At 41.0% G+C, this 26285-nt stretch overlaps 1 protein-coding gene across 1 annotated transcript in view; it reads left to right on the forward strand.

The window, feature by feature from the left end:
* Window positions 1-10904, forward strand: part of VAV3 (vav guanine nucleotide exchange factor 3) — a 407347-nt gene extending 396443 nt beyond the window's left edge. Inside the window, exons 26-27 of the mRNA XM_081216948.1 lie at window positions 7906-8057; window positions 8712-10904. Of these exons, the coding sequence (XP_081073074.1) occupies window positions 7906-8057; window positions 8712-8753 (194 nt within the window). The 3' untranslated portion in view covers window positions 8754-10904. The remainder of the gene's footprint in view (window positions 1-7905; window positions 8058-8711) is intronic.
* Window positions 10905-26285: the final 15381 nt, after the last annotated feature.

Here is a 26285-nt window from a genome sequence, read left to right on the forward strand (position 1 = left end):
GACTTATACTCATATTTTTGCTTGTTAATGGCTTTATGTATTTAGACTGTGCAGTGTTGAATATAAAGCAGCTGTTTCTTTTCACAATAATTCTAAGTTTTCCTCGTCATATCTTTGAATTTTAGGTTAAAAGCGATTTGTCCATTTACCAGATGTCAGCATTCAATTAAATGAAACCAATCTGAATCATTCCTCCTTTTTCAGTGACAATATATAAAATATACAATAAACACTATATTTGAGGGAGATGGGGAGCACATATTTGATACTATGTCTATGAATGTTTCTGGGAGTCTTAAGAAGAAGACATGGCTACGTTCTAAACTAAAACCAGGTTAAGGGTCACAAATTTAAACATTCATTAAATTCTCAGCATGTTCTCTGCTGTTAGGCCATCTGTAGACAGTCTTGGTAAAAAGGAACCTCCTGGATCCCTCAAAGTGTCCCACATAGGAACACAGTCCTTCAGGAAAATCTCTAGGCCACTGCTGGGCCCCAAACTCACAGGGATAGCTGTATTGATGATGGTATCATTGGTACAATTGCCTGATATTTTTACTTTTTTTTTTAACATAAATGAGTGTAAACACATGTGGTTGTTACATCTTAAGGCTGAGCATTAGGTAATGTCTATCCCAGAGAATAATTAGCAAATGCTTAGTATCATGCTCACTTATACATATAATGGATAATTAAGTGGTAGTTCAAAAATACTTTGAAAAATACTTTGATTTGGGATGCAGTGGTTGAGAGTCCACCTGCCGATGCAGGGGACACGGGTTAGTGCCCCGGTCCAGGAAGATCCCACATGCCGCGGAGCAGCTGGGCCCGTGAGCCATGGCCGCTGAGCCTGCGCATCCAGAGCCTGTGCTCCGCAACGGGAGAGGCCACAGCAGTGAGAGGCCCGCGTACAGCAAAAAAAAAAAAAAAACAACTTTGATTTGGTAACCAGTACCCTAAGGACTAGTGTTGATTGAGCTTGGTCTCTGCTGTGTACAAATTTCAAATGTTATTGAAACTTGAGTGGACTTTCATTTGCTTGTGAACATGAATAGCCTAATCAAAGCAGAGCATAATACTTTAAAGCAATGCTTAGTTAACCTTAACAAAAGTATAGGTATCAGATACCAATTCACTAGTACTTTATTATTCTGTGAACATTGTGTTCCTCTTTTAATTGACATGCTTCTGTGGCTCTGTCCTCTCAGTCAAGTCTCAGAACTGGATAATATTCACTTATGATGTGCCAATCAGTTTATTATGGCTATGCTAATAGCTTCTGTTTCAATTAGAGAATCTTAGTACTTCAAGTTTCATTTAACTTGGAAAAGTTAATATTTGACTTAATATTTGAGTTAATATTTTAATAACTCCTAATGAGACCTTTTAAGTCACTAAACTATGAGCCACTTATTTGCTAATATTCCATGAACATTAACCCATTTGAGTGCCAGATATCATGTGAAAATAACCAGAGACCCCTACCTAAGTGTGATGGTCTCTCTGAGCAAGGTTCTCCTTTGTCTGTGCTAATAAGGAATTGAAAGTATTTGAGGAAGGACGAAAGTTAGGCCCCTTAACTAAAGAATGCAGTTTGCAAATGATTACTTCAATGAAAAAGGTCTCAATGTAGATTTACTATTATCTCAGTGGATACAGGTATGAATAAAAGTTCTTTCTCTCAAGAAGCTTCCCAGAATAATGTAATGTACTAGCAGCAGGCTTCCTATAATATTAGGTGGTGAAGTGAATATTATGCCAGGAAGTGAAAGGGATAGGAAATAATAATCCCTCAACATTCCCATCTGAATGTCACTGTTACTCAGCTGTTTCTATTCCATTCCAGGATCTGCACGTACCAATAATTCTTATATTAGCGTCATCTTGGTATAGTTGGAGGAGTATGATGAAGAAAACATGTATCTGTACGTGTGTGTAGAAATAGGTGGATGTATTCTCAGTATCGACAGAAATATGTTTTGCAGGTTAAACCATTCTGCAAAATATTTTTATCAAATACCTTATTCTGACATTGCTTACATCTAGATTTAAATCCATACTTTCCTAGGGAAACACATTATTTTATACTCGTCTACATAGGTGCCAGACATTCAAATGCTGTTTTGACAGCTTATGAGAATCAAGGACCCAAACACATTGAAAATTTATGTATAGAAAGAGCGACAACAGTAAGTCATGCTACAATGTGTAGAAAAGTAGAAAGCATCTTACCAAGCCTTAAAGTGTTTGGCTGAGAGTGACATACTGGGTGACAGGAGCAAAAGGTTAATCAATTTCTCCTGAGAAGGTTCCTCAGGTGTACAGTATGGTTAATGCCATGAGACATTCAGAAAAATTATAGTTATTGTAGGAATATCATTGATAGATTATGGCTCTCAGGGATCCTGGGGAATAAAACCTGAACATATTTCACGTTCTTCCCTTTATGTTGTGCTGGCTTTTGTTGGAAGTCTTTGAGCAGTTAAGTGAGCAAAAGATGAGCTCAACAAACAGGAGGAGGAGAAATAAGGAGCTTGCAGAATTAAATACCCTGCCGAGATAACTCATCCATTTAGCAGCTTCAGTTGCTTAGCCCTGGGCCTGATTCTGTGGGGATGCAGAAGCAGCATAAGAGCCAGTCACTACTCTCCAGAATCAACGATTCATTGAGATACAACACAGGAGCACATGCAGTAATTAAACAGCAGGGCCGGGGAGCGCCATGATGTAAGTGCCTAACAGACGGCTACAGAGGACAGAAAAGGGGACGAGTGTTATCTGGATTGGTCAGGGAAGGGCCTGAGCTGAGCTTCAGAGACAAGGAGGTTAAAGTTCGCAGAAGCAAGGCGAAGGAGCAGCATCCCAGGATGAGGGTGGGAATGGTGTTTGCGGGGTGGGGGGCAGTTAGGAAGCTGGGATGAAAAGAATTTGTGTGAGTAAATGATGGAAGATTTGGTGAGAAAGGCAGGATATAGCCAGACTACGAATTGCTATGGAATTGAAGTCAAGAGTTAGGATTTTATAATTTAGGAAAAGGAATGATGAGTCTGTTTATGGTGAGTAGCTGAGAGAGGGTATTTAGAATAGAATGGAAAGAAAGCTGAAAGTAAGAAGACCAATTAGGAGGCAGTTGTCTTAGTTTAGAAATGGCCTAAGTCCCTGAGTTGGGATGGTGGAGCTGAGAATTTAGTGAAGGAACAACTTTATATCTCAGAGGAAGAGGAGAGTGAACAGAAAGAGCTAAAGAGGTATACTGACCTTGCAAAGATGGTTGGCAAAGAGAACATGGGAGTAGTTGGAAAAATAACACAATTGTGGGAGGTTGAGCTAGGTTACAGGGAGGAAGATGATGAGTTTGGTTTCAGACAAGTTAAATCAGAGATCATGACTGTACCTCATGGCAGGGTGATGAAAATGTGTGAAATCACAGACTGGAATTCAGGGGAGGAGCCCCAAGCCATATCCAAGAATCTGTTCCATTCATTGAGGAAAAATTAGAGTGAAGCCAGCAGAGGAGCGAAGCCCTGACCACGGTGGGAAGAGCTACCATTTAGTACAGATGATAATGTTTAGATAAGATTTAAGGTGGTTCAAATTATAGGTACTTGACATGAATGCAAATGTTTGCAGGGCTTTTAGGGTTAGAAGAGAGGGGTAGGGGTAGCACAGCGATGTTATATATTTGAAACAGATTCAAGTCCTCTGGTGAGGCATTATCCATATTCAGGAATGTTAGATATTTTAAGATGAGAGAAAGGTAGATAGATTAAATAACCTATTTTTGAGGTTTAAATAGCATTTAATTGTGTTTTCATTGATTTCTTATTTCTTCCTTCTAGAGTGAACTTATCTTGTTATATTTCAGACTCTTGAATTACCTTCATTAGAAATTTTGGGGAAATACTGTCTGCTCTTATTACTCCATGGATAAATAGTCCCAGAGAGAGAACCGGGGATGGACACTTAGAAAGCAGTTTGGGGAGAAAATGCCCCTCATTACAAAGAAGTAATGGAGAGAATGAGGAGTTCTCATTTAAGTTCTCACAAACGTGGGGTGGGAATCTTGGCACTAGATTTTCTGCCAAAAGTAGTGTTAGGGTGCCATTTTCCTCCTTAAATTAAAGATGACATCCTCTCCTCTAACAGTGGGTATGATATGATCTCGAGGAAAACAAAACAAACCAGTTACACTGCATGGCAATAAGTGAATTGCGCAGATTGTAAAATTAGCTGTAATAGCATGTACTGCTGCCTTTTAAAATAAAAAAGTGTAACTTGGAACATGCAATGGATTAGAAAAGAACCTTGATTATTAACAAGGATATACTTCAGGGCAGGTTGAAAGTAAGTAAGCGAAGCCATTTATGAGAAAAGTGTCATTGAGTGCACCAGTGTATATATGAACCAAAGAACATCTGAACACTTCCTTCCAATTCCTTTCCCCAGTTTATTTGGTTGGAATCTAAGTATCCCGTTAATGAGCTACTGATGTTCTTAGTATCTCTAGGGCCCCTTCTTGACAGGAGTATCTCTGCCATAAAGTTTTCAGTAACCCAGGTTCCTTGAAGCTCATCCTTAAGGTGAGGTCTGCCTTCTCAAGAATCAGAATGGTAGCTTTCACATTCCAGACAGCAGCATAGAACAAAGAATCAAAGAGAAGGGTGAAGGTGTGTGCCAGCTGCCTTCCCAGGAAAGGTACCAGAAGTTGCCTTATGATACTTCTGTATATATCCCAGTAGCAAGGACTTAGTATCCCTTCTGGGCTAATATAGCCCAACGAAATAACCTATTACATGGATTAAGGGAAGAATAAATATTGGGAGAAAGTTTACAACCACACCTTCCTTTTCCATTGCAATGGCACCATGGTATCAGCAGGGAGAGTTTTAAAACTGCCTAAGGTGGTACCTGAAGCAGAGGGGTCGATGCAGAGCAGGGTAGCAGTGAAGAGCCTCGGCTCTGGAGTAACACTGCCTAGGTTTGAATCTAGGTTGTTCTCAAATCTGAAGACGAAATAGCATGGGTTCCTTCCTCTTTGACTTGTTGTGATAATTAAATGAATATAAAACACCGAGCATGGCATCTAACACTTCCAAACCATTTGATAATTTTAGCTCTGATTATTAAAAAGTGAGAAGTTTTTGAGCATCCAAATGCATAGAAATTTTCTGTACATTACTACAAGTTGGGGATAGATTTACTCTCTTTTCCAGATATAATTCAAAGTGGTTTACATTTTGTTTTTGGATGTAACCTAGCATGTTCATGCTTGTTTGGAGGGTGAATGTGGTTCCTGACAAATCGTCTGAGTGATTTTCCTGAATTTTCAATGGGCTGTGCATGTTTCATTGACACCACCTATCGGCTCTTACTTCTTGTATCAGTTTTGATGTGAAGCATATTTTACGTTAAGAATTTACAGGATCCCCCTCTCCACTGATGTGACAAAGTGAGAATTGTGCAGCACATCAAGAGGAGAAGGCCGTCCTTGGATAGAGTGGGTACGCTGTGTTCACCTATAAAGGGATAGATCGCTCTGAATTGCAGAACTAATGTCAATCAAAATGTAATAATCTGGCTTGTTCTTCATTTAGAAATGGTGATAGGAGACAAGTGGGTGAAAGCAAAGCTTGATATTTCAACTTTGATATGACAGTTTCCTTAAGGTTATAGACAACGAAATAGCTGTGTCGAAATATGTTTTGCCAACACCTAAATGGTCTTTGCTTCTCTCTTTTTCTTTCCCTCTCTAAGCCCCTTCTTTGTTCTGTGGGTTTTCTTTTGTAACTCCTCCAGACTACAGCTTTGTTCCCCCTTCTTCCACTCCTTTCTGGTCAGGTACTGCTTTACTGCTTTTATATGTCTTTTCAACTTGCTTTTGTTTGCAAATAAAATATTTTGACTTCTGTGTATGGCTTCTCATGTAGATACATTTCCTCACAAACAGCCCCTCGAGTCACATTCCCACCATGCACTTTCCTTTTCTCTGTCATCAAGTCATCGTTTGTCTTGACATACCACTCCTCTGGTTTTGTGTGTGTGCTCATGTTATGTATTTCAGCAAGACATTTTCTCTTTCATCAGCTGGAAAGAGTTGAGAGCTGAAAGTATAAAGGGGGAATGAAACACTCCATAAAACTAGTTTTCCTGAGGATCAGAAATTTTAGTTGAGAAGAGCCAGTGTTCATGTATTTCCACTAAGAAAATAAATAGGACCAAAATCCCAACTTTATCTCCAAATATAAGAGTACAATTTGGTCCAAATTGCTTTAAAGGATGACTGTGCCCATCGGTTTGCGCGGGGCATTCTGGTCTCGATTTCTGTCATTAGCCAGAGAATGTAAGGGCTGTTTATGTGACACATAGGGGAGTACATGATGGCTGGATAAAGTATGTTTTCTTACAGATTTTTAAAAATTAACCTGTAAGTCCCAATGGAATAATAAAATTTAGTACCAGAAGGCCCTTACAAGTCATCTAGTATAGACCTTTCATTTTATAGGTGAGGAGAATGTGGCCCAGAAGGGTTAAGAGACCTGTACAAGGTCACACAGTTAACTTGAGGATGGGTTTTTCCATCACTGGGGTGTTTTTATGTGCACGACTCTAAGAGTAGTGCCCCAGTAACGGGATGGTTTTCAGTAAGAAAACTATTAAAGTGGTTTGTGTCTGAACAGTAAAATAAAATGACCTATTTTTGCTCCCTTTACAGTTCTGAAATCTACAGCATTGCTATTCATTTATCTTATGACGGACACCTGGAGACTAAAAAAAATTTCTGTCATTGCAGAGCCCTGAAAAATAGGCCAGAGATCCCGGTCTCCAAGTGGGCAGGCTCTTCCAGGGTAACAGGTCATAACTGCAGCTGCCTAGGCACTGGGAACTGTTAAAAATATGGATGTGTGGCATTTCCCATGTTTTTTTTCTTATACTTCAGTTTCTCTACCGTTTAAGGTTTATAAAGTCCCACCAATCTCAGGTGAGTGATTCTCAGAATCACTGAACATATAATTGAAAACACTTTATAACCCCAAGGAGCAACAGGTAGAGATGTTAATATAAAATGTGTCATGAAACACTAGAGGCAAACAAATGTACAGCCTGAACAGAATTTTCCTTTCAGGACACGCAGGTAAGGGCAGGGAGGAAGTTAGCTCCTCTCCTACCATTTAAGAAAAAAAGAAAAAAAAAAAAAACTGAATATAGGAGGCAGATGCCCTGAATCTTCTTTTGATTAAGTATTTCAGTAAAGGTTTTCTATAAGGCAGTATTTGTTTGAAACAAGCTAAATGGATGGTGTTTATCTGTTTTTTCTGTGAAACATGATTTAAGCTTCTTCACGAGTGCAATTATATATAAAAGAGTAACTGTCCCTAAATAGTTTTAACTGAAAACAAAGGCTGTTTGGGGGAGGGGGGAGGATAGAAGTGATGACATGGATTCAACAAGAGACTTTCAGAGCAAAAAAGTTGGTTGCTTTGAGTCTTAAGTTGAAAAGTTTACAAGATAAAAATGTGAAGCTTTTAACATAGAGGTTCGAGTTAAAAATGGATTACTATGCCATCAGTAGGAAATTTATGCTAGTTATTTGAGATTCTATCTCCTTAGGTAGTAACTTAGATATTAGCCTTTTTTTTTTAAACTACAAAAACTAGTCCCTGTTTTGAAGTTCCTATGAAGAATGTGAAAACAGAACAAGTTTTTTAAACTTTGTGAAATGAACTTGACTACACCTGCTTGAATTGAAACAGCAGTTCTGCTGCTTTCAAGCCCCTCTGCCATCATCACTAGTCTGTAACAAAATCACGGCCACGCATTTTGACAGCATCTATAACATCCATCTGATTAGGTGCTTATGGTTGGTAAACTGCACATCAATTCTGACGCCCCATCATTTCTTTACAGTGTTAAGTCCAAAGGTGCTGGGCATCGCCATTGCTCGATATGACTTCTGTGCAAGAGATATGCGAGAATTGTCCTTGCTGAAAGGAGATGTGGTGAAGATTTACACGAAGATGAGTGCGAATGGCTGGTGGAGAGGAGAAGTAAATGGCAGGGTGAGCTGTCCCTCTCAGTGTGCTCATCACATGAATGAAGGGGGCTGGGCACCGCTGGCCCCCACTGTGGTGGGGGGAACCCTACACTGTGTGGCAGGCTTCACCCCCCAGAGCCCGGGCTCCGCACGATGGTGGTCCTTCCTGAAAATAGGCACTCAAGAAAAACGTGTTGAGTGAATATGATAGCGGCATCAATAAAGTTTACTTGGGCAAGTTTGAGGCTTCCTGTTGGGAAAAGGGTTGAGCATATCAGTTCTTTTGAGTCTCTAAGCCTCTTTTTAAGTCTAGAGTGTAAACTTTATGTGGAGTACAAAATATCTATAAGAGCTGATGATCTAAATTGGAAAGAGTGGGGCTAGGACCTCTGTCTTTATATCTTGTTCTACAGCAGAAATAGGAAGCACTAACTAGTAGAGCCCCTTAATTTAGATATTTGTATGCTAGCAGATTAGAACACTGTTTAAGCGTAGTCCACCCTTTCTGTCACTCACTCTATTGGGCTTTTAGGAGCAGTTGAAACCGATCCTCTTCACCTGCAGTAGGCATAAAACGCCAGATTAATTCGGGGTGTTATGAAAATGAAATGCTCTGTAGAGTCCCTTGTGGTGCCAGATGCAGAGTCACGTTGCTGTGTTGGTTGCTTTTCCTTTTTAGGTGGGCTGGTTTCCATCCACGTATGTGGAAGAAGATGAATAAATTCCAATCCAGCGTTGCACCCCGCACCAGGAATTTCAGAGAAGGGATAAATAGAAGCCTGCACAGCATTATGAATTCACTGAAGTGTTTAAAAAGCTGCCTTTCTGGCTATTCAACATCCTCCCTCTTTTTCCCCTCCTAAGTCTTAATGCTGGGGTTTCTAAAGATGCTGGTACTGACAGATTAATGTCTTGCCTAGAGCTGTGCAAGAAACAGCCTGCCCGCCTGTCATCGTCAGGGACCAGGGCAAAGCCAAAAGCTTTTCTTCCCCCAAAGAGTCCTGCAAACACATTGGTTCATGTTTCTTTTTCCTTCGTCCAGTCAGACGCCATGAATGCCAGCCAGCCATTAGTAAATGCTTAACACATACTTACTTTCTTCTCACGTGCCATTCACCAGAGTTTTTGATGGTACAGAGAAGAAGTTTAATTTTGCCTTTCCCAGCATGAAGAAAAATGGGAGTTCTGCCACTGGGGCAGCTTATTGGAAAGATCCAGCATTACTTGTCTTAAACTGCTTCACAAGGTGACTCATTGCCTGGCAAACACTTTTACCCCCTGATGTTACTCATGTTAAAATATAAGAGACAAATGCTCAGGTTTGCTTCATAAGTGATATTATATGGGAGGGGGGTCCATTATTCATTTGGTGTCCTGATGAGATTTGCAAACTTTTTCATAAAAAGAAGACATACAGAAGAGTATCTTCATATTAAATCTTCACAACCTTCATGATTTCATAGGGTTATTTTGGAAATGTAGTACTTCACTTATGAGATAATCTTGGTTGGGTATGTTTTAGGTAGTTACAAATAACCTGAATTAAGGTGGCATTGTTTACAGAAACAGACCAAGGGCTATGATTTATAGTAAGTCATTTTAGAGAAGCAACATCTATTAACATATGCCTTTTTCTCCCCTGACACGTCCCCCCCCAGCCCCGCTCAGAAAAAAGACCTGCAATATATTGCTGATTCCCACATTTTCCTGGAGGATTTACAGTAGCACAAACAACCTTGTCGAGGATTTTTGAAGGAAAGCACAGCAAGGTCCTTTATGCATTTCAGGGACAGAAGGAGGGTCACTAGATTTTTCTGGTCTTATTCACTGTGGGATCCCAGCTCTCACTGAGGCTCTTCCCATCTGAGGCCATTTCTGGGTGTGTATTAACCGGTGGGAAGATCAGTCTGCAGTGCACTTATTTGACCAAGTCTTCACCCTTTATGTGAGGAGTCTAAGTACATTTTTCCTGGGATGTACAGAGTGCCCAGTCAAGACAGTCAAGTTAAGACACTAACTTGGCCCTTTCCTGATGAATTATTTTCTCCATAGCAGAAGTCATGTTCTGACAAGACTCGGAGAGTGTTTGTTTGCAGAAAACATTAAAATCATTAACTTAATAGAGCCAAAGTAGGAACATTTAGTTCTGAAATTTTGGACCATCTCTAAAATGAGGTGGGCGTGGCTGGCCTTCTCCCCAACCCACTTGAGGGCCAGAACTTGATGTTCGTTGGACACGTCTCCCTTTAGAGACCCTCATGGGCTAGGACTTCTTAAATAGAATAGATTCAGGACCTTTACCTCAGAATTATGTAAACTGTGATTGTGTTTTAGAAAAGTTATTATCTGCAAAAACCAGTTAAGTTTTTGTATATGTGTAAATGATCATGAAATTGAGTTTTATAAGATGTTCTGTACAGTAAAGTTATACCCTCAAGGTGTATCTTGGAGTGGATTCTTTCCCATAAAGTCTTATCTGCAACACTGTGTCTGGGGAATGTTTTGTCTGTTACTGTCTGCCAAATGTTATGGAGAGGGCAGCTTCATAAACACTCCTGTGTACAGTATTGTAGCTTGTGCTGTTTCTTTTATTGTTGTTTTAGCCTATAGACTCCCTCTCTTTCTTGTTGCATTTCATGGACCTGGGCGTTTCCCAACAGAGGATATTAGAGTCTCTTCTCATGATGTTGCCAATTACATCTTTGTCTATGTTTAACACTTCATGTTGGAAACTTTAAATGCTGCGAATTTGTGTAGATTTCTAATACCAAAGACAGAAGTAAATGTTTTTCCATACTTTGTCTTGCCTGTATGCAGCCCTGTGTAATATGGTGAATTAGAGTGGTATTTCACTTTGTAATATTTTGTAAATATGTCAATATAATAAATAGTTACTACTTGCATTATATCAATTGAGAGTTGAAGTCTTTCCATAGAACAATTCCATACATAATTCAACATGTGCCAACCTCATCGGAAACACGGGACTAGAAGCCCTAACTTTGATCTGGTTTAGCTCAGGATTGCTGCCTGAACAGTTATGAACAGTGGCCTGTAAGACATACTCAGTAGTTGCAAATAATATATTGTTGACATGCTTCCCATGTGCCACGCACTGTTCTAAATGCTTTATGTGCTCTAACTTGCAGTAACCCCGGGAGGTGTAATCCCATATTATCTCCACTTTTCAGATGAAGAAACAGGCATTTCAAAAGGCTGTGACAAAGCGAAAGCGAGGCATGGACATATATACACTACCAAACGTAAGGTAGATAGATAGTGGGAAGCAGCCTCAGAGCACAGGGAGATCAGCTCGGTGCTTTGTGACCGCCTGGAGGGGTGGGATGGGGAGGGTGGGAGGGAGGGAGATGCATGAGGGAAGGGATGTGGGAACAGATGTATATGTATGACTGATTCACTTTGTTGTAAAGCAGAAACTAAAAAAAAAAAAAAAAGGCTGTAGCTTGACTCAGCTCTCAGAGCTGACAAGTGTCAGAGATGGAGATCCAAGTTGGACAGTCTGGCTCCAGAGCCTGTACCATGACACTTAGATTAGGGTCAAGAGGGAGCTTAGGGATGTTTCTAAGATTGCACAGCTGAGAAGCTATGATACAAGATATCATAACGATTGAAGATGAACACAGAATTCAGAAATGTTCTCCTATTCCTGCCTCTTAAAAGAAAGCCTCAAACAGATATTGCCTAGAGAGAGAGGTGTCAGAGGAGATTGAGCTTTTTTTCTATTTTGATTCAACTTTTCCACAGAAAATGATGAACTGCTAAGCCAGAGAGACACAGAGGCAAGTCTCCCTTGGCAGAGCAGGCCTGCGGGTTGTCCACAGTGGTGGAGACTGGCTAGCTCAGGAGACGGTGGAAGCCCGTTCCTTCTAAGGAGCGGGAAAAGTCGGTTCCACGGTAGTAGCTTCTGGTTGATGTCACCAGAATCACTATGCTCAGAAATATAAAATCTCCCCTATTTCATTATAGTACAGTGGGTTATCCCAACCCTTACTCCCTTTACTTGAAGGGCTGATTCCTTTGGAATTCTCTTCGACATGTTAAAATTTATGTGACTGTAGACCTTGTATCTTAGTATCACCACTCTCACCACCACTGCCAATCATGATAAGAACTCCCTCGATTTATCAGTTAACATGGGAACATCCTTTATAAAACATTCAAATATTTTGTCTTCCATCAAGTAATTGAAGTAAAATATGTTGATAATTAGTCTTTAGGTGCCTTGCTTTGTTCTATTTAATTTGACAGCTGTATAGAAGAGTGATGAAAGCATATCCCCAGACCTCAGACTGCGTATCTGGGTTCACATCCCATCCTTGCCACACAGGGCCTCAGCCAATCAGTATAAAAACAGCAGGTACGGGCCTCCCTGGTGGCGCAGTGGTTGAGAGTCCGCCTGCCGATGCAGGGGATACGGGTTCGTGCCCCGGTCTGGGAGGATCCCATATGCCGCAGAGCGGCTGGGCCCGTGAGCCATGGCCGCTGGGCCTGCGCGTCCGGAGCCTGTGCTCCGCAACGGGAGAGGCCACAACAGTGAGAGGCCCGCATACCGCAAAAAAAAAAAAACAAAAAAACAGCAGGTACTTCACAGGATGGTTGTGAGACTCAACTGAGACCATACGTACGATATAAAGTGGAATGGTGCCTTGCTTACATTGAGCCATTTTTATCATCATCATGGCTACCACTGTCAGATGGATTTGCTGGCAAAATTTGGGTAGTTGCTATATTAATCTTTGAATTCCTTCAGTATAATTCAGGCTCACTTACTGGATTAAGGGGCAAAACTATAGATTCTCAATTAGACAGTATCTCCAGGAAGGAAGTTAAATCGTTTGGTATTATAGAAAGTGGAAGTTTTAGCAGCCACACCTGGGTTCAAATCCCAGCCCTGTCAGGGACTTTCTGAGCACCAATTTCATCTTCTGTAATAAAGGGATAATCATAAGTGTCTGAGAGAGCTGTTATGAAGAATAAACCATAACATATGAAAAAAGATGCCAGTAAAGAGCCTGGCACACGGTAGGTACTCAAGAAATGTTGGTCCCCTTCCCCTGAAGAACTGTAAAATACTTCAGAACCAAATTATGGACTGGCAGTTTTTATTTTGCATACTAGAGCTCATGCTTTGTTTCTTGCACATGATTACATTTTAAGCATTCAAATTACAGATGGAATAAAAAGGTGTGTGTTCAGGAAGATTAATATTCAAACCCACAAACAATCTCAGAAGTTGAATTTAACAGCTCCACTCTATTTTGACCAGAAAAATGGGATTTTCACCCAGCTCATAACCATTTAAACTTAGTCCATTAGTCACTTCATTTTTCACTGAAACTAGCTTTCTGGGATTGGTTGGACTCTGATTAGAAATGTTATGCACTCGCATCTGGCAGACTTTGGAAGGTACCTTATTGTAAGTAATGAACAAGTCCTGAAAAATAGGTCAAAAAGAAATCCTTTCTCTAGTTAGGTGCCATCAATTAGGATTCGGGGACATAGTGACAGAAGAGCAAACAACTCCTCCTGAATCACTCTAGACTGGCCCTGTTAGAAGGTTCCAAAATTTCTAGGCACAGTACAGTCACAGTGACCCAGATATCGGGAGACCTCAGAGCAGAAACAGAATGAACACAAAAGTCACTCCATGCCCTGTCCGCTAACGGACACTGGCATCCGTGTTGAGTCCTGAGGGAGAAAGTGAACTCCAGAATGGCCGACCTGCCCTCTGCAGGCACAGCCATCACCCCTCACCAGCCGAGTGGCCCTGGGCAAAGCACACAGAGCCCCTGTGTCTTTGGAGAATGAAGGGGTTAACTGGCTGAAAACTGTTATTCCATCCTAACTCCAGTGGTTTTGTGAAATTCTTTGAGCCATGGAGGAAACACAAAGAAATTCAAAGACTTCAATGAAATGTAGAGGTTTTAAGATATGCTAGCACTTAACTGAAAGTCAAATATCTGTCCAGTTGTACTCACAATTCTTTGCACAGTCATTTCATGGCTGTTAGTGGCACAGGGGCAGCTCCAAGGGTCTGTTGTACTCACACTGGTACCCTTAGCACCTGTCCATGAGCACATGCCAGAAGTCAAGGGATGTTTGTACAGTGAACGAGTCCCCATCACTCCTATGTGGGGACCTGTGGGCACTAGCTCTAGATTCTATGGCTGTACAGCTAAATGTTCTTTGGCTTTGACTCTAGCAGTTGAGTTCTGTGTGGATGGTTACAATCGAACCCCTGAAACCCAGCTACTCGTGGTCGCACTGGAGACTGGCCAGTTCTTGGCCGGTGTCATGACACCAGCCACCTCTCTCTCTTTCTGAATTAACTGCTTGGGCACATGTGCTCTGGACAGCACACCAGCCCTGCCACCACAGCAGTACATTTCAGTTGTACTGCTCTCTGCCCACAGAAGGCACAATACAAATGATCTCATTTAGTCACCTTTTCCTTCTGCCAATGATAAAAAATAAAAAAGTCTCCCTTCATCTGAGACCTACAGCTCACAGAGCCTTTTCACATACTTCATCTCGTTGAATTTAGAGCAGCACAACCCTGAAAGGCAGGTAGGGCAACCCTCATCTGTGATACGACAATGCACAGGAGCTTCCAACATTTCAGAATTCCTAAGGCCTTTCTTCAGAGAGTCATTCTGGGGAGCTGCTGTCTACACCGTGTGCATTTGCTGAGGTCCTAGGTCAGGTGGCAGTGCAGCTGGGTCAAAAATCTTCGTGCCTCTTGCTGTCAGCACATACTGAGGAGTTTGAAGTGTGTCAGTAAATCTAATAATGACTCAAAGTCTGATCAACGAATGCTTTTGGATTTTCTAGTGATTTGAATGACCTTGCCTCAGAGAGGGAAATGTTTGTTTTTTTCCAATGATAATTTAGGTTTTGTCTCTTCCCATTTGGATATTTTTTTAAATCTCACCTCATTTAATTTTTCTAAGAATTCAAAGGTTGGTAACGTCCCATCTTTGAATCATGAAAACTCTAGTCCTGGAGAGTAACTCTTCTACACTAGAGCCAGAGCTAGTTTTTAAGGCAGTTCGGCTTGTTTTAATATCACAATCGAATTTTTCATCTAAGCAGCAGCAAAGATTAGTGGTCAAGTCGTCAGCCTTAGAACTGAACTGTTAGGCTCCACCACTTACTAGCTGGATGGCCTTGGGCAAGCTGCTTACACTGCTTGTTCCTCAGTTTCTCTATAGTTAAGATGGGGTGATGATAGCACCTTATTTCAGATGGTTTTCATGAGGATTAAGTGGGATAACATGTATAAACAGAGCTTTTATATTTGCATTTTGGCTATTTTACAAAAATAAATGTTACAAACTAAACTCAGACATGGAAAAAAAAACCCTCTTGTATGTATATTAGCCTTTGGAAGAAACATCTTAAGATAACTTTTCACATCAGTAGTGCTTTAGAAGTGATGAGCACAATTTAAACATGATTTATTAGTTATCTACTCTCATATAACAAATGAGTCCAGCCCTTTAAGCTGAGGACAACAAACGTCTATTATCCCCCAGTTTCTGTAGGTCAGGAATCGGGGAATAGATTAGTGGGGGTTTCTGGTTCAGGGTCTCCCATGAGCCCGCAATCAAGTCAGTCAGTGCTGCAGTCATCTCATGGCTCAAGTGGGGAATAATCAGCTTTCAAGCTAGGTCATGTGGGCCTCCCTGCGTGGCTGCCTCACAACATGGCAGCTGGCCTCTCCCCAAACCGCACCATCCAAGAGGGAGAGAGCAAGAGCACTCAAGGTGAAAGCTAGCCTCTTTATAACTTAACCTCAGAAGTGACAGCCCATCACTCTGCTCTATTCTATTCCTTAGAAGTGAGCTACTAAACCAGCTTACACTCAAGGGGAGGGGATTACCCAAGGCGTGAATACCAAGACCAAGGGATGACTGTGAGCCATGGCAACAGCTGCTGCCACGGATGGGTAAATTGAAAGATCATTTAAGCCAAGTATGAGGTTCACCTGGAAAGCGTGGGTTACTCTGGAGAAATTTAGCTGATTAAAATTTGGTTCTTTGTTTTAAAAAAAAAAACTTCCTGTTGATTCCTTAAAGCAATGTTTACTGTGTGCAAGGCTTTGCAGAGGATACAGGAAAGAATAAGAGAAGAATGACTTCTCGGAGGAGCTAATTTTCTGTCTTTTCTCATTTAGAAAATGCCCTTCCTGAGGCTCAAAGTGTTGGGAGAGAATGAGAAAGGAGAATTCTCAGACACATAGGAAGTGGAATCAATCTCACAGTAACAGAAAAGTGAAAGAAGCAGTAGCCAGGCATGCCTTGGAAGATAGCTGTTGAAATTTTAAAATTACAAAAGCCAAATATCTGGCAAATCATTCATTCATTCATTCAAGAAAGATACATTGAGATCCTTTGATGTACTCTACCATTCAAAGGCTTGGAGGACCCAACAACAAACCTGACAATTCCTACACTTGGGGAGCTTCCATGCATGCAGATGGTGACAAGTAATAAAGAGATACATCAAGTTAGGTACTGAAAGGTGATATTGAAGGGGGAAAAAGCAAAATAAGAATGTTATTTTTCATAGGGTGGTCAAGGAAATTAATTTTGAACAAAAACCAAATTTAAGTGAGAGGAAAACTGTGTAAATACCTGAGTGCTTAGAGTTTGTATAGAACCGTAGGGGGCAGTGGGGTTGGAGAGAGTGAGCAAGAAGAGAGTAACAGGGCTTCCCTGGTGGCGCAGTGGTTGAGAGTCCACCTGCCGATGCAGGGGACACGGGTTCGTGCCCCGGTCTGGGAAGATCCCACATGCCGCGGAGCGGCTGGGCCCGTGAGCCATGGCTGCTGAGCCTGCGCGTCCGGAGCCTGTGCTCCGCAACGGGAGAGGCCACAACAGTGAGAGGCCCACATACCGCAAAAAAAAAAAAAAAGAAGAGAGTAACAGGCGGTTACGTCAGAGAGCTTCTTGGGGCAGATTGGGCAGGTCTTGTAGGCCTGGTAGTGAGGGAGGTGAGAGCCATTGGAGGGTTTTAAGCTAGGTAGTGACATGATCCCATGTACACTTCAGAAGCTACAGGGGGGCTTCCCTGGTGGCGCAATGGTTGAGAGTCTGCCTGCCGATGCAGGGGACACAGGTTCGTGCCCTGGTCCGGGAAGATCCCACATGCCGCGGAGCGGCTGGGCCCATGAGCCATGGCCAGTGGGCCTGCGCGTCCAGAGCCTGTGCTCCACAACTGGAGAGGCCACAACAGTGAGAGGCCAGCATACGGCAAAAAAAAAAAAAAAAAAAAAAAAGAAGCTACAGGGGATGGTTTGGCCTGACATAGAGCTAAACCTGTGAAATTAACACTCTGCCACTCCTCCATTAGCAGCTCCCATATTAGTTTACCAGGGCTGCTGTAACAATGTATCAATACCACATACCCTGTGGATTACACAAGAACTTACTGGCTTACAGTTCTAGAGGCAGAAGTCCAAGATCAAGGTGTGATCAGAGCCATGCTCCCTCAGAAGGCACTAGAGAAGGATCTGTTCCAGGGCTCTCTCCGAGTTTCTGGTATTTCCTTGGTTTACAACACTAATCTTCACATGCTACTCTCCCTGTGTATGTCCAAATTTCCCCGTTTTGTAAAGATAGCAGTCATACTGGGTTAGGGTCCCACCCTTCTTCAGTATGACCTCGACTTAATTACATCTGCAAGGACTCTATTTCCAAATAAGGTCAAATAAGGTCACATTGAGGTACTGGGGAGTTAGAACTTCAACATACGAATTCTGGGAGGAGACAATTCAACCCATAACAGCTCTCTTCCTCATATTCTCAAAATATCACAGCTTCCTAGAAAATAAACAGCTTCAGGGACTTCCCTGGTGGTCCAGTGGTGAAGAATCCACCTTCCAATACAGGGGACGCGGGTTTGATCCCTGGTCAGGGGACCAGGGTCTCACATGCTGCAGGGCAACTAAGCCCACGCGCCAAAACTGCTGAGCCTGCATGCCGCAAACTACAGAGCCCACGTGTTCTAGAGCCCGTGCGCCACAACTAGAGAGAAGCCCATGCACCACGACGAAGAGCCCACATGCCACAATGAAGTCCGGACACAGTAATTAATTAATTAATTAATTAAAATAAACAGCTTCAGCAGAGATTAGTAGGAAGAGGGTGCAGCATGGGTAGATAAAATGTGCCAAAGGGAAGTCAAAGCCACACCTCTCAAACATATCCAGGGTCTGTATTGCTCAGGTTCAAGGGGTGTAAACCGAAGACAAACTTCAGTAGATATTAAGTAGTTGCCAATAGAAACAATACTACTTCTCCCCATTTATTTTTCAGCTTCTCAGGCCATCAGGCCCAAGTGAATTACCCCTTTTTTTCTCACCCTATATGTCAGGATCACACATCATCTCGCTAAGGAGAGGGAAGCTCTTAAGTGCTCTCGTGTGATGAGCTCATTGGGAACAAGCAACCTATTTAAATGAACTAGTGAAATGCTCCTGAATCCTGTGCAAATTAGACCTGCATAATATGAAGGAGGAAGGAAAAGTGTGCTGTGGTTTTGTAGAGAGGCGGGAAAATGCCCTCCGCAGTTATTACACTTAACGTTGACAGTATTGTTGCCTGGGTGCTTTGAAGGTGAAAACTTACATTAATGATACGTGATGAAATGGATCTACATTAGTGTGAAAAAATTTATTACCTTTACCTTTATTCAGGCTGTCTGGTCTACTGATACTACTCAATGTATTTTTCATTTTCCTTAAAACATTGGACATAATCCCACTTTTTAAGATCCTGCCTCAAAGATGACACTGAGTAGATATCCAGGAGGATCATAAAGGAAAGGGGGAATAAACAACCCTGGAATGATGCCTTGGTTGCTGCACCACTAGTCTGAAGCCATTGAACAGAAAGGTTCCAACAAAAATCTGATATACTCTCTTGGGACTTCTGAGCACAGTCCAAAATACAATTTAAATTGTGCAAAAGCCAAACTTGAACTTGTAATCACATAGTAAGTTATTTTTAAAACAATTAGCAGTTTCAAAGTGCTTAAGATGTTACAAGTGCATGTAATTTTTAAACAATTCTGTAATACAACAAGTGGGGAGGTGAAAGCACAGGAGTGAGAATAAGGCAAAGCAGGTTTAATCTTGGCTCTTTCCTCTAACAAGTCAAGAGACTCTGAGTGAAATCTCTAATCTCTCTGGGGCTCAGTTTCCTCGTCTGTAGGAGGAAGGCCTCAAATTTGATCATTTATGTGCCTACTTCCAATTTAGCATTCTATTATTCTGTGCCAAGACATTCGATAGATATTTGGCCAGGGAATCAAATTTGTAAATGGGTCAGAGAAAGGCTCACACAAAATTGGGGTGTACAACTTTGAAAGGCAGAAGACCTAACTCAGTCTCTTTTTAATAGCTCCACTCCCTCTACCTTACTCCAAGTCAACCTCATCTCACCTAGACAAGTGCAAGAACCCCTAACAGGCATCCATTCTTTTGATTATATCACTTCATTTCTGTTTTCAACATTTTCAACAGCTCCCATTCATTCAATGCATGTATTGAGTACCGACCTATGGGCATGGGGTTGGAGATATGTGGTGGACAAAACAGACAACTCTCAGCTCTGGTACAGCCTACTTTTTATTGGCAAGAACAGGGAGACAGACAAATACACACAACAATTTTAGGAAGTGATAAATACAATGAAGAAAATCAAAGCAGAGGAAGGAGATAGAGGAAAGTGCTACTTTAGACATGGTAGCCATGGAAGGCCTCTCTGGGGAATATCTGAACACAGACCTGAAGAAGTGAGGGAGGGAGCCCTGCAAATACCAGGGTAAAATGCACTGCAGGAAGAGGGAAGAGCCAGTGCAGAATCCTGGGGTGGGGTGTGTTTGGTTTGGTATTTCCAAGTAACAGCAGGTGGACCTGTGCTTCTAGAGCAGAGTGAACAAGGGAAAGGTGGGCAGATGATGAGTTAGAAACCTAATCTTGAACCAGATCACTGAGGGCCTTGCAGATAAATGGAAAGAAATTTAGATTTAATTTTGAAAAACTCATTGGAGAGTTTTGAGCAGGGAAGTGGCATGATCCGATTTTCTTTTTGAAGAGTCATTTTGGCTTATTGGTGGAAGTTTTACTAAAGGGAGACAAGAGTGGAAGCAGAGACCATAAAATCATGATTGTGTAATCCAGGTGAGAAATGATGGTGGCTCATACTGGGATGGTATCATAGGATTGTGAGAAGTATTGGCATCTCAGATATATACTGAAGTCACTGCTGGCCTTGCTTACAGTGTGAATGTGGAATGATGTGAAAAACAGAATCATTAAGGCTGATGTCAACATTTTGGCTTAAATGATGTTTAAGCATGTGCATCGTGTTACGCATGCATGGTGAAGGGTGAGCAGCTGATTTGGGAAGGGAGATGAGAAAGTCAACTGCTCAGGTGTAGATTCATTAAGCTTAGAATGCCTGTTAGCCATCTAAGCACATATACTAGGTAGACAGTTGGGTATGAGTCGGTGGTTTGAGAGGTTGAGGAGGGATAAAAACATTTGGAAATGAGACGCATATTTGAAGTCATGGGACTAAATGAGATCATCTTAGCAAATGAATGTAGGAGAAGCAAGTCAGTGACTGAGCGCTGGGGCACTCCAGCGTTTACAGTTGAGGTGAAGACGCCAGAATTGGAGATAAGGCACAGAAGCCCATCCACAGACTTTCCCTACCACAACTGCTCAACTATTCGCATCTGCACCAACATCCTTCCCTCTTGTTGTTACATGAACTGTCCATGTTCCTGTCCAAAGCCCACCAGTTCACTTACACATGGAATCCCATTCCTCTCCTGTCCTCAAGGACATCACTCCAGTGATTATCCCTCTCCATTCTGAAAATTCAAACTTCATTTCTTTAACAGACCCTTTTCATCAGGATATAAATTTCTTTTAAAAATTAAGGAAAAGCTCCTTTACATGCCATATCCCACTCCAGCTACTGTCCATTTTACAACCTCCTCTAAAGCAACACTCCTCAAAAGAGCTAAAGTAGCTACCATTACTTCTTCCTCTAGTCTCTCTTGAAACTACTCCAATCTGACCTTTGACCTAAAGACTCCAACAAAATGTCCTCTAAAAACCTCCACATTACCAGCAAACCAAATCCAACAGTACATTAAAAGGATCATACACTGTGATCAAGGGGGATTTATCCCAGGGATGCAAGGATTTTTCAATATCCACAAATCAGTATGATATACCACATTAAAAAATTGAAGAATAAAAACAAATGATCATCTCAATGATGATCATTGATCATTCCTGCATTTCTAGATGCAGAAAAAGCTTTTGATAAAATTCAGCATCCATTTATGATAAAAACTCTTCAGAAAGTGGACATAGAGGGAACCTACCTTGACATAATAAAGGTCATATATGAAAAACCCACAGCCAACATCATTCTCAACGGTGAAAAACTAAAAGCATTTCCTCCAACATCAGGAACAAGACAAAGATGTATACCTTAGCCAATTTATTCAACATAGTTCTGGCAATCAGAGAAGAAAAAGAAATAAAAGGAATCCAAATTAGAAAAGAAGTAAAACTGTCACTGTTTGCAGATGATGTGATACTATACATAGAAAATCCTAAAGATGCTAACAGAAAACTACTAGAGCTCATCAATGAATTCAGTAAAGTTTCAGGATACAAAATTAATACACAGAAACCTGTTGCATTCCTATACACTAACAACGAAAGGTCAGAAAGAAATTAAGGAAACACTCCTGTTTACCATTGCAACAAAAATAATAAAATACCTAGGAATAAACCTACCTAAGGAGGCAAAAGACCCGTACTCCAAAAACCATAAGATGCTGATGAAAGAAATTGAAAATGACACAAATGAATGGAAAGATATACTGTGTTCTTGGATTGGAAGAATCCAGACTGTCAAAATGACTATACTACCCAAGGCAATCTGCAGATTCAATGCAATCCCTATCAAACTACCAATGGCATTTTTCACAGAATTAGGACAAAAAATTTCACAATTTGTGTGGGAACACAAAAGGCCCTGAATAGCCAAAGCAATCCTGAGAAAGAAAAATGGAGCTGGAGGAATCAGACTCCCCGACTTCAGACTATATTACAAATCTACAGTAATCAAGACAGTATGGTACTGGCACCAAAACAGAAATATAGATCAATGGTACAGGGTAGAAAGCCCAGAGGCAAACCCACAAACCTATGGTCACCTAATCTAAGACAAAGGAGGCAACAATATACAGTGGAGAAAAGACAGTCTCTTCAGTAAGTGGTGCTGGGAAAACTGGACAGTTACATGTAAAAGAATGAAATCAGAACATTCTCTAACACCATACACAAAAATAAACTCAAAATTGATCAATGACCTAAATGTAACACCAGACACTATAAAACTCTGAGAGGAAAACATAGGCAGAATACTCTGACATAAATCTCAGCAATATCTTTTTGGATTCACCTCCTAGAGTAATGAAAATAAAAGCAAAAATAAACAAATGGGACCTAATTAAACTTAAAAGCTTTTGCACAACAAAGGAAACCATAAACAAGAGAAAAAGACAACCTTCAGAATGGGAGAGAATATTTGCAAATGAATCATCAGGCAAAGGATTAATCTCCAAAATATACAAACAGCTCATGCAGCTCAATATCAAAAAAACAAACAACCCAATGAAAAAATGGGTGGAAGACCTAAATAGACATTTCTCTAAAGAAGATATACAGATGATCAAGAGGCAAATGAAAAGATGCTCAACATCACTAATTATTAGAGAAATACAAATCAAAACTACAATGAGGTATCACCTCACAGCGGTCAGCATGGCCATCATCCAAAAGTCTACAAACAATAAATGCTAGAGAGGGTGTGGAGAAAAGGGAACCCTCTTGCACTGTTGGTGGGAATGTAAATTGATACAGCCACTGTGGAGAACAGTATGGAGGTTCCTTAAAAAACTAAAAATAGGACTACCATATGACCCAGCAATCCCACTACTGGGCATGTACCCTGAGAAAACCATAGTTCAAAAAGACAAATGTACCCAGTGTTCACTGCAGCACTATTTACAATAGCCAGGACATGGAAACAACCTAAATGTCCATCAACAGACGAATGGATAAAGATGTGGCACACATATACAATGGAGTATTACTCAGCCATAAAAAATGAATGAAATAATGCCATTTGAAGCAACATGGATGGACACAGAGATTATCATACAAAGTGAAATAAGCCAGACAAAGAAAGACAAATATCATATGATATTGCTTATATGCAGAATCTAAAAAATGATACAAATGAACTTATTTACAAAACAGAAAGAGACCCACAGACATAGAAAAAAAACTTATGGTTACCAAAGGGGAGGGGGAGAGAGGGATAAATTGGGAGTTTGGGATTAAAATATATGTACTACTATATATGAAATAGAGAACCCACGAGGATCTACTATATAGCACAGGGAACTATACTATCTTTTTTTTTTTTTTTTTTTACCTAATATCTTGTTATAACTTATAATGGAAGAGAATGTAAAACAAAAAATATATATATATATATAAAACAATCACTTTGCTGTATACCTGAAACTAACACAACACTGTAAATCAACTATATTTCAATGAAAATTTTAGAAATAAATAAATAAAACCTCCACAGTGCCAAATCCAAAAGTCAGCTCTCAGCAGCATTTAAATGGCTGATTACATTTTCCTTCTTGAAATAACTGTTTCACTTAGCTTCTAGAACACCATTTTTTTTGTTCCCTTTCCTATATCCCTAGCTGTTTCTTCCTAGCCTCCTTTAATTCATTAAGTATTGATGCTTAGCGCCTATTCTGGGCCTACACTGTCCTTGCCGCTAGAGATACAGCAGTGAACAAGCCAAAGCCCTTGCTGTCATGAGGCACAGCACATTCTAGTAGGTAGAGACAAACACTGGCATTCTGGAAGCCAGGTGAAGACAATGTTTCAAAATGGAGGTGATCAGCTGTACAAGTAATGCTGAGCGATCAAGTGAGATGAGGACTGTGAATTAACCACTGGATTTGGTGATTAGGGGCTTGATGGTAACCCTGACATCATGAGTTTTAGTGAAGGGATAAAGAAACTCTGGAGTGGATTCCAAATAAAATGGCAGGTGAGGAAGAGTCTATAGTAAGTGTCCTCAACTCCTTTCAAGACATTTTGCAATGTCTTCGTCTTACTTTTCTCTGAAACATTGTCTTGCATTTTTTCTAGGTCTCAGGTTAGATGTCATTCCTCAGCAAAATATTCTCTGACCAATCTAAGGTTTCTTCCTCTGTCATGCTCTCTCATGGTCTCATCTTATTTTCCATCACTACACTATCATGTTTATAATTATGTAGTTAAGTGTTTGAAATTCACATATAATATCTGTCCCACTATTATTCAAGTTCATTAAGGCTGTTTTTAAGCTCTGCAAAATGAGTACCTAGAGTCTTACTGGCACAATATAGTTCTTGCTTGAATTAATGAATGAATGATTAACCAGTCTTTTCCTCTGGGGCTGTGCTGGATTGTGCCAGATCAACTTGGTTAAAATGGAACTACATTTCCCAGAATCTCATTCCGTTTGTGTCCCTGGAGTAAAGTTGGCAAAACATGAACTAGTGCAAGATTTGGAAAATAAAAGTAAAGCAATAGGCATTACTCGAAGAAGGTCTTTCAGTCAAATATGTAGAGAACAGATTCAGAAGTGCCCAGGGGATGCCAATTGTCATTTCTCTTCTCTATTGTTTATCTAGCTCTTCTTTCCAACTACTAGACCTGACTCTCACGTTCAAAACCAGATGTTTGGCTGAGGATGCACAGAGTCAGAAGTAGAGAGGCCACAGCTTCCCACAGAACTACCAAAAACTTCCCCTTTGCAGCTCCTGTAGGGTCACCTAGATTTCCCTGCAAGCCTGGACTCATCCACCCTGCACCAGTGCTTCAGGAGGACTGACTGGCAACTCTGTCTTGGTTCCTCCAACATTCCCTTCTGGCTGTAACTTCAAGTATTTGCCACAGTTGTGTAAGGTCTAATTCTGTAATAAATCTCTTATCCAGTAACAGTCATAGTGGCTCTAGTTTCCTGATTAAACCTTGGTTATTGGCATTGCTATTCATGGGCTTGGCCACAAGGGATTCCACTCTTCAAGGCTGATCCGACTATAGCCTATGGTGAGCTCCCAACCTACCAACAACAGGAACCAGCCCTGAGTGCCAAATATGGCACCATTCCCCAGGGGAACCAGCCAGCCACCTGATTACTTTGGACCACTTCCATCATAGAAGAGCAGTGCTTTGTTCTCCTTGGAATAAATGCTTACTCTGAATATGGATTTCTTCTTTGCCCAGAGTGTTTCTGCCAAAATCACCATCTATGGACTTGTAGAGTATCTTATTACTCTACAGAGCATTGCTTCTGACCAAGGAATTCATTTTGTGTCAAAGTAAGTTCAACAGTGGTCTGTATTCACAGAATTTACTGGTATTACCATATTTACCCATCTTGCTGAAGCAGCTGACCTGATGGAACTAAAGATTCAGTTATGGGTCCAGCTGGCTGGCAATATTATAAAGTTGGAGTAATACTCTCCATTATAGCATAGGAATCGATATATGTTGTTTTTCCCATAGCCAAGATTTTCAGGTCTGGTAATCAAAGGATGGATATTGGAGTGGGTCCTTTCACAACTACCCTTAGTGACTCTTATTGAAATTTTGCTTCCTATCCCTTTAGTTTTGGGCTAAACCCATTGACTCCTTAGTTCCCAAGGCAGAATGCTTCCACCAGGGGATTCAACAAATCCACTAAGCTGGAAGTTGAAGCTGCCACCTAGCCATTTGGCTTCAAGTCACTGAGTCCATAGGCAAAAAGGAGATTACTGTACTGAGACCTGATTATCAAGGGGAAATTAAGTTGCTACTGCACAATGGGTCAGAGAAGAGTATGTCTAGAATCAGAGTTCCTCTGGGCTGTGTATTAGTACTCCCATAACCTGTGATAAAAGTTAATGGAAAGCTACAACAGAACAGTAAACTATTAATGTTCAAACCCTTCATGCACAAAGTTTGGCGACTCATCTAAGAAGGAACTGTGACCAACTTAAGAAAAAATAGGGATATGGAATAAGCAGTGAAAGAAAGAAGTTAGAAATACCAGTAATCACATGGTCAGCTGCAGAA

The sequence above is a fragment of the Mesoplodon bidens genome, assembly GCF_964165515.1.
Source record: "Mesoplodon bidens genome assembly, chromosome: 2".
NCBI lineage: Eukaryota > Metazoa > Chordata > Mammalia > Artiodactyla > Ziphiidae > Mesoplodon > Mesoplodon bidens.